Source organism: Ambystoma mexicanum, chromosome 3q, assembly GCF_040938575.1.
Source record: "Ambystoma mexicanum isolate Mex_15411 chromosome 3q, UKY_AmexF1_1, whole genome shotgun sequence".
NCBI classification, from domain to species: domain Eukaryota; kingdom Metazoa; phylum Chordata; class Amphibia; order Caudata; family Ambystomatidae; genus Ambystoma; species Ambystoma mexicanum.
This window is the reverse complement of record NC_090926.1, coordinates 208,519,186-208,535,809: the sequence shown is the minus strand read 5'-3', so window position 1 is coordinate 208,535,809 and position 16,624 is coordinate 208,519,186. Positions and strand designations below refer to the sequence as shown.

At 43.5% G+C, this 16,624-nt stretch overlaps 1 protein-coding gene across 2 annotated transcripts in view; it reads right to left on the bottom strand.

Moving 5' to 3' along the window:
- Positions 1 to 13,543: 13,543 nt before the first annotated feature.
- NXPH4 (neurexophilin 4) overlaps positions 13,544 to 16,624 on the bottom strand; it is a 611,503-nt gene continuing 608,422 nt past the window's right edge. For both annotated transcript variants that reach the window (XM_069653567.1, XM_069653568.1), the window contains exon 2: positions 13,544 to 16,456. In XM_069653567.1, the coding sequence (XP_069509668.1) occupies positions 15,731 to 16,456 (726 nt within the window). In that variant the 3' untranslated portion in view covers positions 13,544 to 15,730. The remainder of the gene's footprint in view (positions 16,457 to 16,624) is intronic.

Here is a 16,624-nt window from a genome sequence, read left to right as displayed (position 1 = left end):
GGGGAGGTTCCGGTTCACATAGTATGGGAGGCACTATCTGAGTCCTTTTATTCTCTGAGGGTTCAGCGAAGAAGAAGGAGAGGGTACTGAGAGAAACTAAACTCCGAAGTAACATAAGAGAAAGGAAAGAGAAACTGGGAGACAGCCACTATCCCTCAGAGGATATGCTACGAGAAGTGACAGAACTGAGACAGGAACATAGGCACCTGTGTATGGCCAAGGCCCTGACTATACTTGTTTATTTAAAGCAGAGGTACTATGAAAAAGGGGACAAGGTTCACACTCTATTGGTGGCATGCCTCAGGGGGCAGAGTGGGAATAGGGCAGTATATAAGATTAAGGGAGACCACAGGGACATCCTGATTCATCTGGAAGAAATAACCCAAAGATACGGCCAATTCTATGCACAACTGTAAACTGCTGAGAGAGTGACTAGTTGCCCTGAGGCAAGGTCATACCTTAATGAAATCTCCCTGCCGACCTTAAAGATAGAGGAGAAGGCATATATGGATGCCCCTGTACAAATGTAAGAAGTGCTGGCAATTTCTAAATTGAAGAATGGATCAGCCCCAGGGCAAGAAGGGTTCACCCCAGTGTTTGAAATTGCCACGATCTGGGAGCTATTCAGCTCCTGGTTATAGCCAAGGAGAGCCTGGTTATCTTGAAACAAACAGCTACCAGGAGCTACTTTTGACTCCCAAGGCAATAGGTGCCATACAAACATAGCTATGTGTTATTAAATGTGTACGTTTAGGAATGCGTTTGAAAAGAGAATAAAGAACACACAAGACGGACATTTAAAGCATATTAGACGTATAGAATGGACAAAATTTAGAGTTTGCATCTTGCGCAAAGTTAGATTTGCTGCTTGCGATGTACTAGCTGCTGGTTCCCCAGAGGTTCCTCCTGCCTAATGGATCATGCACAATACCCAGAAGCTGCTTTTTGTTCCTGATAAAAAAAAGCTAATTTCGATCCCTAGTTTACTCTGACCGTCTATAAGAGACATCGAGCCTCATTACGACCCAGGCGCTAAGTGGTTAACAGCGCCGTAAAAGTAGAGACCCGCAAAGGGACCTCGCAGGCAATTACGGTACCGCAATTTGTGGTACCGTAATTGCCGCCTTCCCCATTCCCATTGAGCCCTATGGGGCAAAAATGGGAATGGGGAAGGGCCATGGTGAAATGGAGAAATACCGCCCCGCCAACCTTGGAATGGGGCGTATTTCCCCATGTCACCATGGCGGACTCGTTACAACACCTGCACCAACCATGGTGCTAATAGCGCCTTGGTTTAGCGCCGGTGTCGTAATGAGGGCCATGGATTAGAACTAGCACCATTCCTGCATAAACTCTTCATTCGCATCCTGGATTGAGAGAGGGCCAAAAGAGATGAAGGACACACTAAAATGTGGGTCGTGCTGTCCAATATCATTATTGAATGTCAATGTGAAAATGTACCTAGCGTTTTAGCAGAAAGTCTGGGCAGATTTCTTCCCAAACTTATACACACAGACTAGGTGGGCTTCATAAGAAGTATACATGGGAGATGGATACGATTTGCAAAATGCTAGAACTCATGGTAGGACTGGGAGACGAGGATAGGGAACCGCTCTTGGTTTCATTAGACACAGAGAAGGCCATTGACCCAGTGGAATGACCCTTTTTAAAAACGCTGTCCTCCAAAGGGTGGGTGTGGTCTTGAAATGGGCTATGGGAGTTATTGCGCTGTATGAAGCTTTATTGGCTTAGGTTGTGGTTTATGGTATTGCATCCTGGGAATTTCAGTTCAGTCTGGAACAAGACATGGCTGCCCCCTGCCCCCTTTGCTTTTTGTCTTGACACTGGAACCACTGGCGGTGTCAATGTGAGGATAAAGGAAAATCCAGGGACTAGAAAGACATGGGAAGGAGTACAAATAAGCCCTTTTTTGCAGACAATATTCTAGCATACATATTCAGCCCTAGGACTTCGTTGCCCAAATTCATAGAGACCCAGAAGAGAAATGAAGCTCTATCAGGCTTTAAAATGAATTAAAAAATAAGCAGCCCCTCCTATGTTGAAGTGCATACTGGAGGTGAGCCACCTCCTCTCAAGCTTTGGGCTATGACTACAGACCACAGGCCTGAAATATCTGGGTACCCACATCCCGAAGAAGGTAGCAGACCTGTATACCAACAATTATCCTGCCTTATGGGAAGGAATAAAGAAAGATCTAATGCGATGGAGTGGGACTATGTTATTGTAGGCAGGGTGTCTTACTAGAATCAAGATGAATGTCCTCCCACAGCTGTTTTTCCTATTTCAAGCCTTAGCGACAGAGGTGCGGGTCTCCTCCTTTGATGAAGCAAAAAGAACATTCACAAACATTTTAACGAGTGGGAAAGGACTGTGAAAAGTGTACACTACACTGATTTTGCCTAAAGAAGCAGGTGGAGTAGGTCTCCCAGATCTAAAAGAATACTTTAGAGCGGCACAATTCAGGATCCTGGTGGATCATCTAAGGGAAAATAAAGATAAACAATGGATGGAATTAGAGAGCAGTTTACTAATGCCGGTCACATTGGAAGAATGGCTATGGGTTCCTTAGAGACACCTAGCGACGAGAATAATGACACACCCAATCCTACCCACCCTATGGCAATTGTGGAGAAAGTCAAAGGAGAGGGAAGGAGTGACCTCCTGCCCCTCACCTCTCAGTTGCCTATGGGCCCCCCATCAGGGGTAAAATATTTCAACTCCTCAAATACCAACCATAGTACAAGGCCGGTCTGGTGAGAGCAGGCCAGCTATGGCGAGAGGGACACTTTCTGAACAAACCTAAAGCATATTAAGATTGTGTAGCAGGTTATGACATTGATTAATATTGATTGTATAGGTTACATTCATGGCAAGTTCTAATCAATACTGTTGCTCCATGAAAAACATCAGTAAAGAGATAATTAAAAAAGAAAATTGTAATATGAGCAGAGAAGAAGAGAAACATCTTCCATTCAGGGTGAAGAAAAGAGGAGAAAAAAACTCTTGTAATTATTGATTGGATAAGTTGGGGATGGGTCATTATCCCAAGCGTTCATGACCCTTACTGAGGTCTATGAGGCAATTAGTATATTGAGGTCTTCAACTAAAATGGAAAGTGAATGATTTTAGGCTGCTGCTGAGGTCAGAGGGTTTGGAATGAGGCCTATACCAACGATCATAGACTGCATGTCAATCATTCTGATGGGCAGAATGGAGGTCTATAATTATAATTCTTAAAATATCAATAATAACGGATCTTAAAAGTAGTTATTTAAATAGCATGACAGACCCATTTCCAAATATGTGTATGTTTAACTTTAATTCTATTTAAAACATAAGTAGCAAATGTTGAAATCTTATTGCCCTTTTAATTTTCTTCATATTGCATGTATTTGGCCAATTCGCCATAATTCATTTTTTTTTCTTCATAAACAGTTTGCCATGATTGTTTTCTTCAATATGTTACCATCAGGATCTCAATTCCAATCGGAATATGCCTTGCACACTGCACCACTGAACATCAGCTACATTGAAGCAACAGCTGCCCCTCACCGGATCATAAGGGAATGAGAAAGTCTGCCAATACTGAAATGCTATTGCAGTTTCCACGTAAGATAGTCAATCGGAGCCTGAGGACATGTACTTTGAATGCAGGCTTAATATGAGGCCTCGGGTCAATTGGATTGGCCCAGGGTTCAAATTTGAGGATGCATAGGGTCACGATTGAGAGGAATGTTGGAGTGATTGCTTCTCTATGCCTATAACTATGCGCTCTCAACATTAGCCGGCTTGTTCTTGTTGCTACAAGGATCCAGGGCCTTTGGCAAGGACTCTTTTGTTACAAGGTTCTGTATCCCCACAGAGAGTCCACATGTTCAGGCAGAAGAAAAGGCTGGTCTCAGAACGACCAGGGAGTTTTGCCAGTGTCCCTGCCTGCTGGGGAGCCTACTCTATGCTTTCCAGTAAGCGTCACTTCTGGGCATCAAAACCAGCAGGAGCTTCTGGGGCATTAAGGCCAGGGGCGTTTAGTGTCAATGCAGCACTCATGCTTGACAGGTCCAGCAGGAGACCTGGGTGCATTAGAAGCCTGGGGGACTGTTGCTGTATTCAGGATTTTAAATGAACTTGTCATTTTTGCCCTTATGTTGAGTTGAGGCCCCAAAGAACATACGCTAATTTGCCAAAGGTAGTAAGTGGACAATCATTATTTTCATTAATGGTCCAGGATGGATGGCTGAAGGAATGTGCCGTGCTAAAATGGTCCAACGCTATAATTTCTGTGCCTTATTGGAGTCAAATGGCCAGTCTTATGTGATCAACTGTATTTTTATTTTATTCGTAAGTGCCTTAAGCCAAAGCGATGTATGATAAAAATTAGAACACAGTACAGTAAAATTGGGTAGACAATTGAGGCCAGATTACAATCACTCAAGGGTGTAGAGCTAAGTGAGTTTTGAGAGAAGCATGGAAGATAGAGTAGACAGTAAAATAGCGCAGAGAAAGTGGACAAGCATTCCAATGGAGAGGAGCCAGAAGTTCAAAAGATCAGAAACGAGATTGAGCACATGGTGGGTGAGGTACCAAGAGTCTAAAATGTGCAGGAGTCCACAAAGAGCGAGCTGGAGTATAGAAAGATATGAGTTCAGTAAAATATTTGGGAACAAGACCATAAAGAGATTTAAAAACAAGACAAAGAAAATTAAACTTAATTTGAGAATGAAAAAGAAGCTAATGGAGTGTTGCAAGAGACGAGGAGCTAGAGTTGCGGTAGGAAAGAAGACATAATAGATGAATTCAAGAATTAAAGACTGAGTTTAGAGGGCCAGGCGGGACCTGGGAAGAGCAAACAAGGTGGAAGATCAGGAGAATAGTCGAGAGAAAATTAGAGAGGAGATTATATGTTTAGACGCTTGAAACATGAGAAATGGGCACGCTTTACGGATGTTGTAAAGGTGGATACGACAAGAACACGAAGTAAGAGAGATAGAAAGGTTTGAGTCAAAGTGTAAACCAAGGTTGCAAGCTGTAGTTGAGATTGGGAGCTTAGAGGGTGGAAAAGACAGAAATGGAGGTGGAAGATGAGGGGGAATGGTGTTAGCAGGAAAGAACAGAACCTCAGTTTTCCCAGCATTAAGAGTGAGAACATGACATTCAAGATGTAATAGCCACAAGGCAGGCTGAAAGAGTGCAGTGAATATCAGGGGAAAAATAAGAGAAGGAAAGAAATAGTTGAGTGTCGTCAGCGTAGAAATGGTGTGATAAGCCGAAAGAAGAAATATTAGTAGCAAGATGTGAAGTATATAAAGAAAAAAGGAAGGGGCCTAGAACAGACCCTTGGGGTACACCGTGGTCAAGGGAGAAGGGTGGAGAGGACTTTCCCGCCCAAGAGACTGAGAAAGTTTGGTTAGAAAGATAAGACTTAAACGAGGACGGACGAATAATGCTATATGAGCTAAGGGAGACCACTTTTTTGTTAGGGGCTCGTGGGATGTGGTCAATAGTACAAGAACAAAAAGGAGGGATCCCAAAAACAAGCTACCTATTGATGTCACATGTATAGGCTGGAAATTTAGACTGACATGAGTCAATTGTGAGTCAAAATCTTGTGTGAAAACATATGTCACAAGATGTACGCGAGGGCAGGTATTACAAAAATATATATTCAATTTTATTATTTTGATACATGCTAAAAAGCAAGGACAGCAAAAAGTCCAATAGTTTAAAAAAGACAGTACATAACAACATATAACAACAATAAATCAAACACAGTATTCAAAAGCATTCAAATCTATCTATTGGCAATTATCAAAGTTCAATCAAGCCCGTTATTAATTTCAAGTGGTGTTAGTAAAGCAAGGAGACTCCCAATCATAGGCATTTGTCTATAATTTTGCAGAGAAGCCCCTATTGGGAATGTGTCGACAGAGGAGACTCTGTTTCCAGCCTTAGATACGTAGAACCGCAAGGTGATACGTGTTGACTGTTATAATCTGGACGACTAGTAGTCCAACTAAGGCTTTCGTCAGGACACACAGAGGACAACTGATGTTAGATGTCGTGTTTTTCACAAAGAATGCTTTGTCTTGGCCAGTGTATCTAAACACAAACATAAACAAAATATATTATAAACCGGCTTCATCACGGATAATAGTTGTAATGTTGCCTCATTTTTCTTAATATTTCCAAACCTTTTAATATAATACTTCATGTGCATCATAGATATATAGCTATTCAATAATTTATATACCACTTTATATTATTCGGACCTAACTAATTTGTCCTTTTATACTTTTCTTCTTTCACTAGACTGATAGTGTTTTAGTTATAATCAAAACACTATTATATGCTCCATGATATTGAGCATTGGATGGTTAATCAAATCCACAAACAATAATAAGTTCTAGATGTGCCAATTTATTCGTAGCCACTATCTATAATGGTACCTTAATGTTTTCTCTAGACAGGCATTCCCAAAAGTGTTTTAGGCAATGTCTATTTTCAATGCATAGGATGTGCCCATATTGGCAAGTGGATGCATCATAGTTCGGCTGGATTGTGTGAGACCATGTCGAGCTGCATTTGGAACAACATACAGAGAGGCTAGTGACCATGTGTATCGACTAGAGCAGTTATTATACTGGAATTCGAGTTCAGTGTATTTGTTCCTACCTTCAATTTTCTTCTAGGCCCATATGGCTATGTTTGCCGGGTATGTTTTCAGGTTGGCATGTGGAAGATGCTTCCTATTGCGAGGCCAGCTTGAGAAACTCTCTTGCTGGATGCTTTTATTGTTCAAGCGTTCTGTGAGAATTAATTCAAGAGAACGCTGTGTGTTAGAACAATAAATATTATCCTACGCATGTCTAAATCTCACTACATTGAGCAATAGTTGCATAACGAGAACGCACTTACTTGTATTGCAGCGTGGTTGCAGCGTTTCAAAGTCTGTATGCAAATGCGGGTGATTACTGTTTAGTCACATGATCTGCCTCATATAGCTAACAATTGTCGTGTTGGCGTCATCGCGGGAATGTGTCCGCGGCGGCCGCTATGAAGTAACATGGCGGCCATTTTAGAGTATCTGAAAGGCTTATTTACACATATAGGTATTTAAATATGTTCATATGTGAATGTTGTAAGACAGAGGGGACACAAGTATTGCATACCACTTGTTGATCAAATAATATATATCCCTCTGACCTGGTTAATCAGCCATTCTGAAATCTTTGTTTGCACAACGCAATTATGGTGCAGAGGTAATCTGTGCAAGTAATATTACTGACTGATCTGGATATCAGAGATGTATCATTGTGTCATTGTCTCATGGTTGATGTAGAACAGTGTGTTGCCATCTATGTTTGGCCACGACAAAGCCTTCTTTGTGAAAACATGACATCTAACATCAGTTGTCCTCTGTGTGTCCTGACGAAAGCCTTAGTTGGACTACTAGTCGTCCAGATTATAACAGTCAACACGTATCACTTTGCGGTTCTACGTATCTAAGGCTGGAAACAGACTCACCTCTGTTGACACATTCCCCATAGGGGCTTCTCTGCAAAATTATAGACAAATGCCTATGATTGGGAGTCACCTTGCTTTACTAAAACCACTTGAAATTAATAATGGGCTTGATTGAACTTTGACAATTGCCAATAGATAGATTTGAATGCCTTTGAATACAGTGTTTGATTCATTGTTGTTATATACTGTCTTTTTTAAACTATTGGACTTTTTGCTGTCCTTGCTTTTTAGCATGTATCAAAATAATAAAATTGAATATATATTTTTGTAATACCTGCCCCCGCGTACATCTTGTGACATATGTTTTCACACAAGATTTTGACTCACAATTGCCTCATGTCAGTCTAAATTTCCAGCCTATACATGTGACATCAATAGGTAGCTTGTTTTTGGGATCCCTCCTTTTTGTTCTTAAACGAGGACAGAACAGAACCCTGAATGCCAAATGATGAAAGTGATGTCAAGAGTAAAGCGTGATATACCGTGTTGAAAGCGGCAGAGAGATCTAAGAGAATAAGAAAGGAAAAGTGCTTGGAATAGCGGGCTGAAAGAAGAAGTGGAGAAGACTGCAAAGAGCAAGATGGGGTATAGAAACCCAAGAGGGTTTCTGCTACTCATGGTGGCTGTCAGTTATCATCCCAGTGGATTTCTGGTCACCTTGCTCCGGTATAGTTGCCTGATTCCAATTCACCTCTCAGGGGTTTCATCCCTGGCTTTTTCCCTCCAAGGAGAACATTTCTGGTCGACATCCTGCTCCCCTTTTTGTAAGTCAGTTCCAGTTGGGTGACTGCTAGAGGTGTTCCTTTCTTTCGACTAAAAAGAGAAGGGTTTTCATTGGGGGGTGTTCTTTGCAGCACCAGAATCCTTTGCAACTAACAGGAAGAAGCATCTAGAACCTGCCCCAGAGAACCATCCTACTTGCGTGTACATTTTTTCACACAGAGTAATTTCCCAGAAGAGACATGAAACCAGTCCTATTTCTTGGATGCAGCTGTAAGCACCTTTGGAATGTCCCGAGACCCACAGCAGAAGCTACCATGAGGGTAGCATTGGCCTGAAGCTGCAGAATACGTTAGTAGCGCTCAGCACATTAGCATGTCTTGAATGTAGGCAAGAGTTAAATGATCACAGAGAGGGGCGGCTGCAGTGAGCTCCAAACGTAACATTCCATTCTGCTGCACTCTGGGTCTGACAGGCACTGCACCAGAGCTGTCAGAGGAATAAAGACATTCTGAACACAATTGGCTGTTTTTCACACAGTACCCCAACTACAAAGACATGGTGCAGAAACCTTCAAAATCTCTTCAGGTATGTCTATGCATGGAAGGAGTATGGACCGTGAATGTTCAAGAAATGGGGCCCTGTTCAAAGGCCTGCCTCCATATGATCACATTGTCCAGTTGCTTTGTAAGGAGAGTTGCAGATAACATGTGTTGGCCATTTCTATCTTTTACTATTTTTCATCATTTAAATGAGGTCTCTGAAAAATCGTCGGACCTATTAAATTCAGTTGTTCACCCCTAGACATATTTCTACTGTGCTGTTTTGTATGGGCAATTAAAAGAGGGTTTTGATTTAGAAAGCACTACTTGCAAAGCTGCCCTGCAGGGTTATAAGAGAGCTTTCATTTAGTAATATGGCTAGATATGGCTCTCTCCGGTGGCACGTGACTTGTTCTGTGTTAACAAGCCTTTCCAGGCTTTGATTCATGCAATCATAGATTCAGAGGTCCACAAATACTGACCTAGCTTGCAGCACTCCCATCCATTAAACAGCCCAGGAATGTAAACAGGGCCTCCAAGTAGCAACCCCTTGACAGAGACTGAAGGGCGCACAGCGCTCGACTTCAGCAAAGAATGAATTATGCAGCTAGGCACATCTGAATATGGAGTAGAGGCACCACTGGTTACGTTAAATACAAAGGCCAAGAAGCACACGGTAGAGTTCATTAGCACGTTTCTCCCATAAAGTAGATGTGGGCAGTCATAGATAAGGACTGTTTTGCCATACTTATTGCCCTAAAGAAATGCAGGCCAGATTGGTTTTGAGGCCCAGTCATGGTCTAAATGGACTACAGACCAGTGAAGTGGCTCGTGGTCACCATAAGAGAACCCAAACTTCAATCATTTGTCTATATCTTGGCAAGGCTTTAACTCCTCTGAGTGGGCTAATCATTACCAAATGAGAAATTGGCCCTCATTACGAGTTCGGCGTTAACCATGCCGCTATTGGCGGCATGGCTGCCGCCGAAAATCGCGTCGGGGTCCGGGTCCTCAGAATGAGGACTTACTGGGCCATTCCAAGTTCGGAAGGCCCGGTAATTCCTCCCTCCAAGGACCCGGACACGGTCCTTCCCCATTCCCATTTCAGCCCCTATGGGGCTGAAATGGGAATGGGAGAGGGAGCAAATAACTGGCCATTACGAGATGGCCCGTTGTTTGCTCCCTCTTCCCCACGCGGGACCCGGTAAGCAGGCCTGGTTTTCTCAGGCATGCTTACCGTGTCCCGCGAGGGGAACTCGTAATGCGGCGGTATGGAGTGAACGGCGCCGGCACCTTTTACGGCGCTGTTCACTCCATACCGCAAGGGTCGTAATGAGGCCCATAGAGTGTTGCCTAACACAAACTCCACCTTTCCTTCATCTGAGAGGGGCAAGTTGCCGGAAGAGGAAGGCAAGTCAACAACCAAGTCGCCCAGAAATAGTAACATGACCGTATATGAGATTCCATCTTTCAGTAACCCGCCTTTCTGGTGAGTTCTTTTTCATCTCAGTGATGGTTCGAATTCCCATTTAATGCAAGATGGTTATATTGTGACTAGCTATGATTAATGTACACAGCGGATTCTGATGGGGTACAGTGGAAGGTTAAGAAAGATAACATGGGGGACATCCTCTAAGGGCAGTCACTCCTTCAAATTGAAGAACCCACGATATGAACACGCTAAAATGCTTTCCCCTGTTTCCCCCCAGAGGGACCGTGTCCAGATCCACAAATAAATGAATGTGAGCATGCAAAGTAGATTGGGTGCAATTTTTGCTTGCAACTGGTTGCATAACAATTTCATGTGCATGGTGATTCACAAGGTATCCCGTGCACAATTTATGGCTACTAAGCTCTGCGGGCACAGCTGGCCCTTATTCGCAATAAAAGAGCAAATCACCATGCACAAGACCCCATAGTAAGAATGTAGCCTGGAAAGGTGAACAATGCAAGCTTTGATTTGCATTTGCATTTTTCTCTTGAAAATGGTGTCACACTTTGGAAGAGGTGAACCACTTTCAGTGAAAAATGTTCAAAACAAGTTTCATTTGTTTCCATTCATATTCCAGAACCTCAAATCTGATCTGTGCCATTTATGAGCAGGGGCAAGTTGCTACAGGAGCAATTGACTTGCTTATTCTTTGTGAATCGGGATGCCCCATTTGCATTTGTAGGCGTGCCTCCGATTTGCATTTCCTGGACATTGGAAGTCACACCCATATTACATTTGCAAAGTGGTTATTGATGGATACACATACCCCTCTCCCCCATTAAATCAATTATGGTGCAATTTGCAAGCATTCATATTCACTACAAAGAAATCACAACTGGACAAGTGTGCTCTCTTGTATATCGGAAGCAATTTACACTAGCTCAATCTATGGAAGCAAATTTACTTTTATCCGAAGAAGGGTCCTGAATTGGGTCATGGATATCTTGTAATGCAGGGCTGTATGAACGAGCTCTCTACACTAAATGAAGCCATCTGACTTTCTATTGTGAGATTTTCATAGCGCACCCCTTAGATCAGGTGTCTGTTATGTCTGACTCTCCAGATGCTTTGGACTACAATTCCCATCAGGTCTACCCAGCATAGTCAATGACGAGGGATCATGGGAGTTTCTGGAATTGTGGACAGATTTTTCAATGGCCCTCATTACGACCCAGGCGGTAAGGGGTTTACGCCGGCGTAAATTTCGCCGACCCTTACCGCCTGAGTACGAGTTCCCGTAGCGCCATGGCGGATTTAACACCTGCTTTTAGCAGGTGTTAAAATCCATGGCGCTAAGGGACCTTGTTGTTAATTACGCCACCGTAATTTACGGTGGCGTAATTAACGCCTTCCCCACTCCCATTATGCCCTATGGGGCAAAAATGGGAATGGGGAAGGGTAAATGGGGATTGGGAACTTACCGCCCCGCCAACCTCGGAATGGGGCGGTAAGTCCGCCAACCACCATGGCGGAGTTGGCAACTTAGCGCCATGGACCATGGTGCTAATAGCACCATGGTTCTCCGCCAAGGTCGTAATGAGGGCCAATGACTATGCAGCTACGGTCATTGGTACATTTACATGTGCAATTTCTGATTCCCTTCCTGTAAACAGTGTTGTGGCAAGGCCGCTTGTTGAATTGACGTGGGGTGTCATCCTGGTTCGGTGGTCCAGCATTTCACATGACTGCTAAAATACTTTTCTTCGAAGTGCAGTGTTCCCAAGGAAAGAGGGGAGCATCTGCAATGGATAGAATGCACCAATTGATGTACTACCCACGTTGATAAGCACACATTAATAGGAGAGATTGTTCTTCTGACCAGGCAGAACTCCAAGTTTGTCTCCTCACCAGATGGCCTTGACATCGGACCGTCTGCCCACTTGTCTGCCCACTCTGTGAATACACCAAGACAGAGTGGTAACCAGGCCTTAGTATGGGTAGGCAGCTGAAACTCGCATCCAGTAGAACTACCCTGCAGAGCCATATACCCAGTAAGGAGCCATAGGATCTGTTGATGTGACAGTAAGACAGTGTTCTACTGGGCCTCCCATCTAGATCCTAGCAGAGCATTGGCTGTATCTAGGAAGCGAGCAGCATGCTGTAGCTCCAATCTCAATGTTCCAATGTGGGACACTTCACCAGCAAAAAAGAGGGGCTTTCTTACATTCTGTGCATTCTGTGATTTCATCACCAGAAAAGAGGGGTTTTCTTTGATTCTGTGCCATTCTGTGATTTCATCACCAGAAAAGAGGGGTGTTCTTTGATTCTGTGCTATTCTGTGACATCACCACCAGAAAAGGATTTTTATTTATTCTGTGCCATTCTGTGTCTTCACCCCCAAAAAAGAGGGGATTTATCTGATTCTGTGCCATTTTAGGCTGCCCAGTTCCTCACTTCTTTCACATCCTTGGATGTCCATATTGAAACCAGTGTCTACATAATTTCAACACAGTGCTATCCAATAAAAATAATTCTTAAACCTACCATGTTGCACAATTCCCATTCACATATAAGCAATAATTGTTCGGACGCAAGCCCTAAAGCAACCTCAAGAGAAATGCAGATCTGACATCAGCAAGCAAATGATCTTCAGTCTGTTATCCCAACCTCTTATCCAATGCTGAGCGACAAAGCTTCTGGAAGTCTTGCTTGCCTGGGAGTGGACCGGATCACTGGATCATCAGATTGTGGCTGCAAGGATGGCCTAGACCTGTTTTGTAATGCCAGCCCAGCAAACTCTTATCAATGGCAGAGAAGGGTTTTCCCTATTTCAGACACAGAGTTGGTCAGGATTGAAAGAGATTTGATCTTCCTCTATTGGATTCCAGCACATTTGTGTCCAACATCAGTATTAGAGACTGGAAGAAAAGCAGGGAGTTCCGAAGAATGTAGACTAGCTATAGTGGAGAGTGGGAGTGAAGGGCCCCAACCCTACTACATTCCATGGAGAATTGAAGACCTTCTTATTCTTACAGTTCCCTTCCAGTGCCCTGACCAGTAGAGCTCCAGCCAGTTTGTGTCGGATGATCACCCATGGAGACCACCTCACCATTGTTGACTTGCATTCGGCCACTAACACCCTCAATGGCGTGTCTTCGCACAATGGCTAGGTTTGTACTTTAGAAAAACGTATACATACATACATAAAGGTGTGGCGACATACATAGCCTCCAAAAGCATTTAATAAGCAACAAATGACAAACCTGAGAAAACTATATAGCTTAGTTGCTACAAATTATCTTGGTGCCACAAGTGCTTCCTGAAAAGGGGGAAACATGTCCACAGAGGGAACAGGCAGCAGCAGCTCCTGTGGATAATGGGACACCAGTGCAGCTTTATACCGTGTCTTGAACTTCTGCATAATGCGGGGATCCCTGCCCGAGCGCATGTTGTGATGTTGGGCAAACAACCTTAAAGTCAAAAAACACTTTCATTATCTTCCAGTTTTGGGGGCCATTCTGAAACAGGGTAGCCCCCTGTAGACTGTCAAATCATAATGTTGAAATTACAACATTTATTCAGAAAAACAGTTTATGTTCAGTAATGTTGGTGAGGTAGGACACAAGGTTGCCTCAACTCTTTTGGCAGTGATTAGGAGGATAAATGAGGTTTATTAGTCCACTTCCTTCACGCGTGTTTGTGTATGTATGTGCGGGGGTGTTTTCTGATGATGCCATAAACACGAATTGGGCACCAGTTGATGATGTCATGAGCAAAGCCATGGCGCATTCTGATGTCGTCATAAAACGGTTGTGGAGTTCCATACTGTTTTTTCAAGAGGCATAAGCATGGGGTGAGCATCATCTAATGCTGTCCCATTAGGGCGAACATCACCTATTGAGGTCATATGTAGGGGTGGACTCCCGTTAAACTTGTGTTCCAATAGTAGGGATCATCCAATAAGGTTCCAAGCATTGTTAGGTACCATCTCATAATGTCATAAGTATGAAAATACCATCCCATGAGCTTAGACGTGATTCAGTCCCCAGACATTGATTTTAAGTTTGGGCTCTCTGTGGCATGGCCTTAAGCAGGACGGGGGCACTATGCTTTCATTTCATAAGGGGAGGAGTGCGCACCAGCAAATGATATTATAAGCATGGATGGACCACTTGGATTTTCCTAGTGTATGCATTTGCCGCTCTATCCACATGGAGGAGATCGATAACTGTGTAATTTAAGGGGTCCCATTTGATGTCAAGAGCAGAGGTGGTGAACAACATCAACTGATGGCACTACTGATTGAAGAGACCTGTTTGAACAAATATTATCACAAGGTAAATTATAAAAAGGGGGCTTTCACTTTTTGGTGGTCTGGTGTATTCCGTTAATGCTAATGTGAAACCCAGCAGGATCAGGTCTCTCTTTCTGGGATAATCACCTTGCTACACCCATGTCATTCTGGGGTCTCTTCCAAGGAAATGTAGGATTGTGATTTCACTTTCAAGAAAGGGGAGGATAGTTCAGGGGTAACACGTTTGTCTTGGAAGCAAAACAGCGCAGAGCAACCTGGTCCCACGCGTAGAGACTGGTCTCATGGTAATTAGCACGTTAAAAGAGATTGATTAATAGAGATTTATTTTAAGAACAGATAATTCCACATCACCATAGAGGGAACACTTTGTTAGATGGTGGTTTATGGCCTGAAAGAATGGTCCTGTAAGAAAGCTTTGCCTGCCTAGTCCCTCTGCTGGACGGCCAATAGTCAGCCAATAGTATATTTTGCATAAAAGCGGATCTGCACCAGACTGATTAGAGTGGAGAAAATAAGACCATCCCAATAACAACCCCCGCCCAAGTCTTAGGTGTTTAAATATGTTTTCCAGTCAATGGGCAGTGCACTTTAAACTGAAGACAGTTACTCCTCCAGCAGGGGAAGAACAGACATAAACCAATCTCACAATGACCATTAATTGGCCTTACTATGAGTCTCCAATGGGTTGAGACCTTGACTGTTGTCACCATTTGAGTCTGGAGGAATTGACTTTCTGTCGATACATTCCCGTCTATGTCATCCACTTGAACTCATATAGATTTCTCCATCATTTCACTGCCTTCCCACTTGATCCACCAAACATCCTTCATCCCATTTTCTCTTTTGCCAGAACTACCCAAACAAGGATTTTCTCAGAAAAATAAATAACGTATATCCTGGATGACAACGAACACAATGTTTCCAGGACAGGACCCAAAGGATGAGCACCCACACTTGCTCTCCCAAACCCTGAAAGAGGCAGTCCTTCCCCCAGGTTTCCCAACCAAGAGAATGTCCACAGAGCAAATACTATACAGGCCATGCGGCAGTGTTCGGTCCCCAGACTGCCCAGTCAATTCAAGAGTCCTGCTTATCCACTGAATGCCAACTGGTGGTTGGCGGGCACTCCTCTTTGGCGCAGGCTGAAGAAACCTTCCAGTAGCTAGGGCCCTGGCGCCATCAGCCAAAGTAGGGGTTTTCATTCTGGAAATTGTAGTCAGGGCAGACCTTCTGCACCAGCTTGTAGTCGATGCTGTAGAAAGAGATAAAGATGCAGATAACCTTGAATGGTTTGGCGCATAACCAGGCCGCGTGACTCTGCGTGTGCTCTGTGAAGCAGATCTTGGAGGGGTCATATAGGCAAGGCTTATTCTTGCGTGCTCGGTTAGTCTTCTCGTACTCTATGTGGCAGTTGAAGGTCTTGGAGGCCTTAGTCTCGATGGTTGACTGCTGGATCAGGTCAAACTCCACCACCTTTGTAGGGGGTACAATACTGACAGAGACATTTCCTAAGCTAGATGAGTTATGGCGGAAGTAAACGCTGAAGGTCCCATTGATGTGGTCCACAATTTTTCCTGTTACAAGGAGGCTGAACTTAAGTGTTTTGATGTTGAAGTAAAAATCTCCCCAGCCGAATATCTTCTTACTACGGCCAGTCTTCATAGAGGGCTTGCGCTTGGAGCGAAAGTTGATTTTATCAACTACTGTTTGATTCTTAGTCCATTCCCAAGGGTTCAGGACACTGTAAGGATCCATCTTAGCCTTTAAGGAATCCCCAGAGAATATTCTGGAAGGGCTTAAGGAATGTGCCTTGACAGTGCCATAGGGTCCATTTTTCATAATCCCCGCTGTCCCCAACTCAATGTAGCTCATCGTTTCTGTTACATGATCTTCTGGGAATGCCCCCTGTGGAAAGAAGAAATGGCTTCGGTTAATTATGTTAACAAGACAGAAAAGAATCAGAACATTTCATAAAACAGGACAACGTTTTGGTACAGGATTTCAGGGTCTTTAAGATGTAGTTTGCCTCTAGATCATAAGCAAGATTGCCAATATATTTCATAGGCTAGTTTT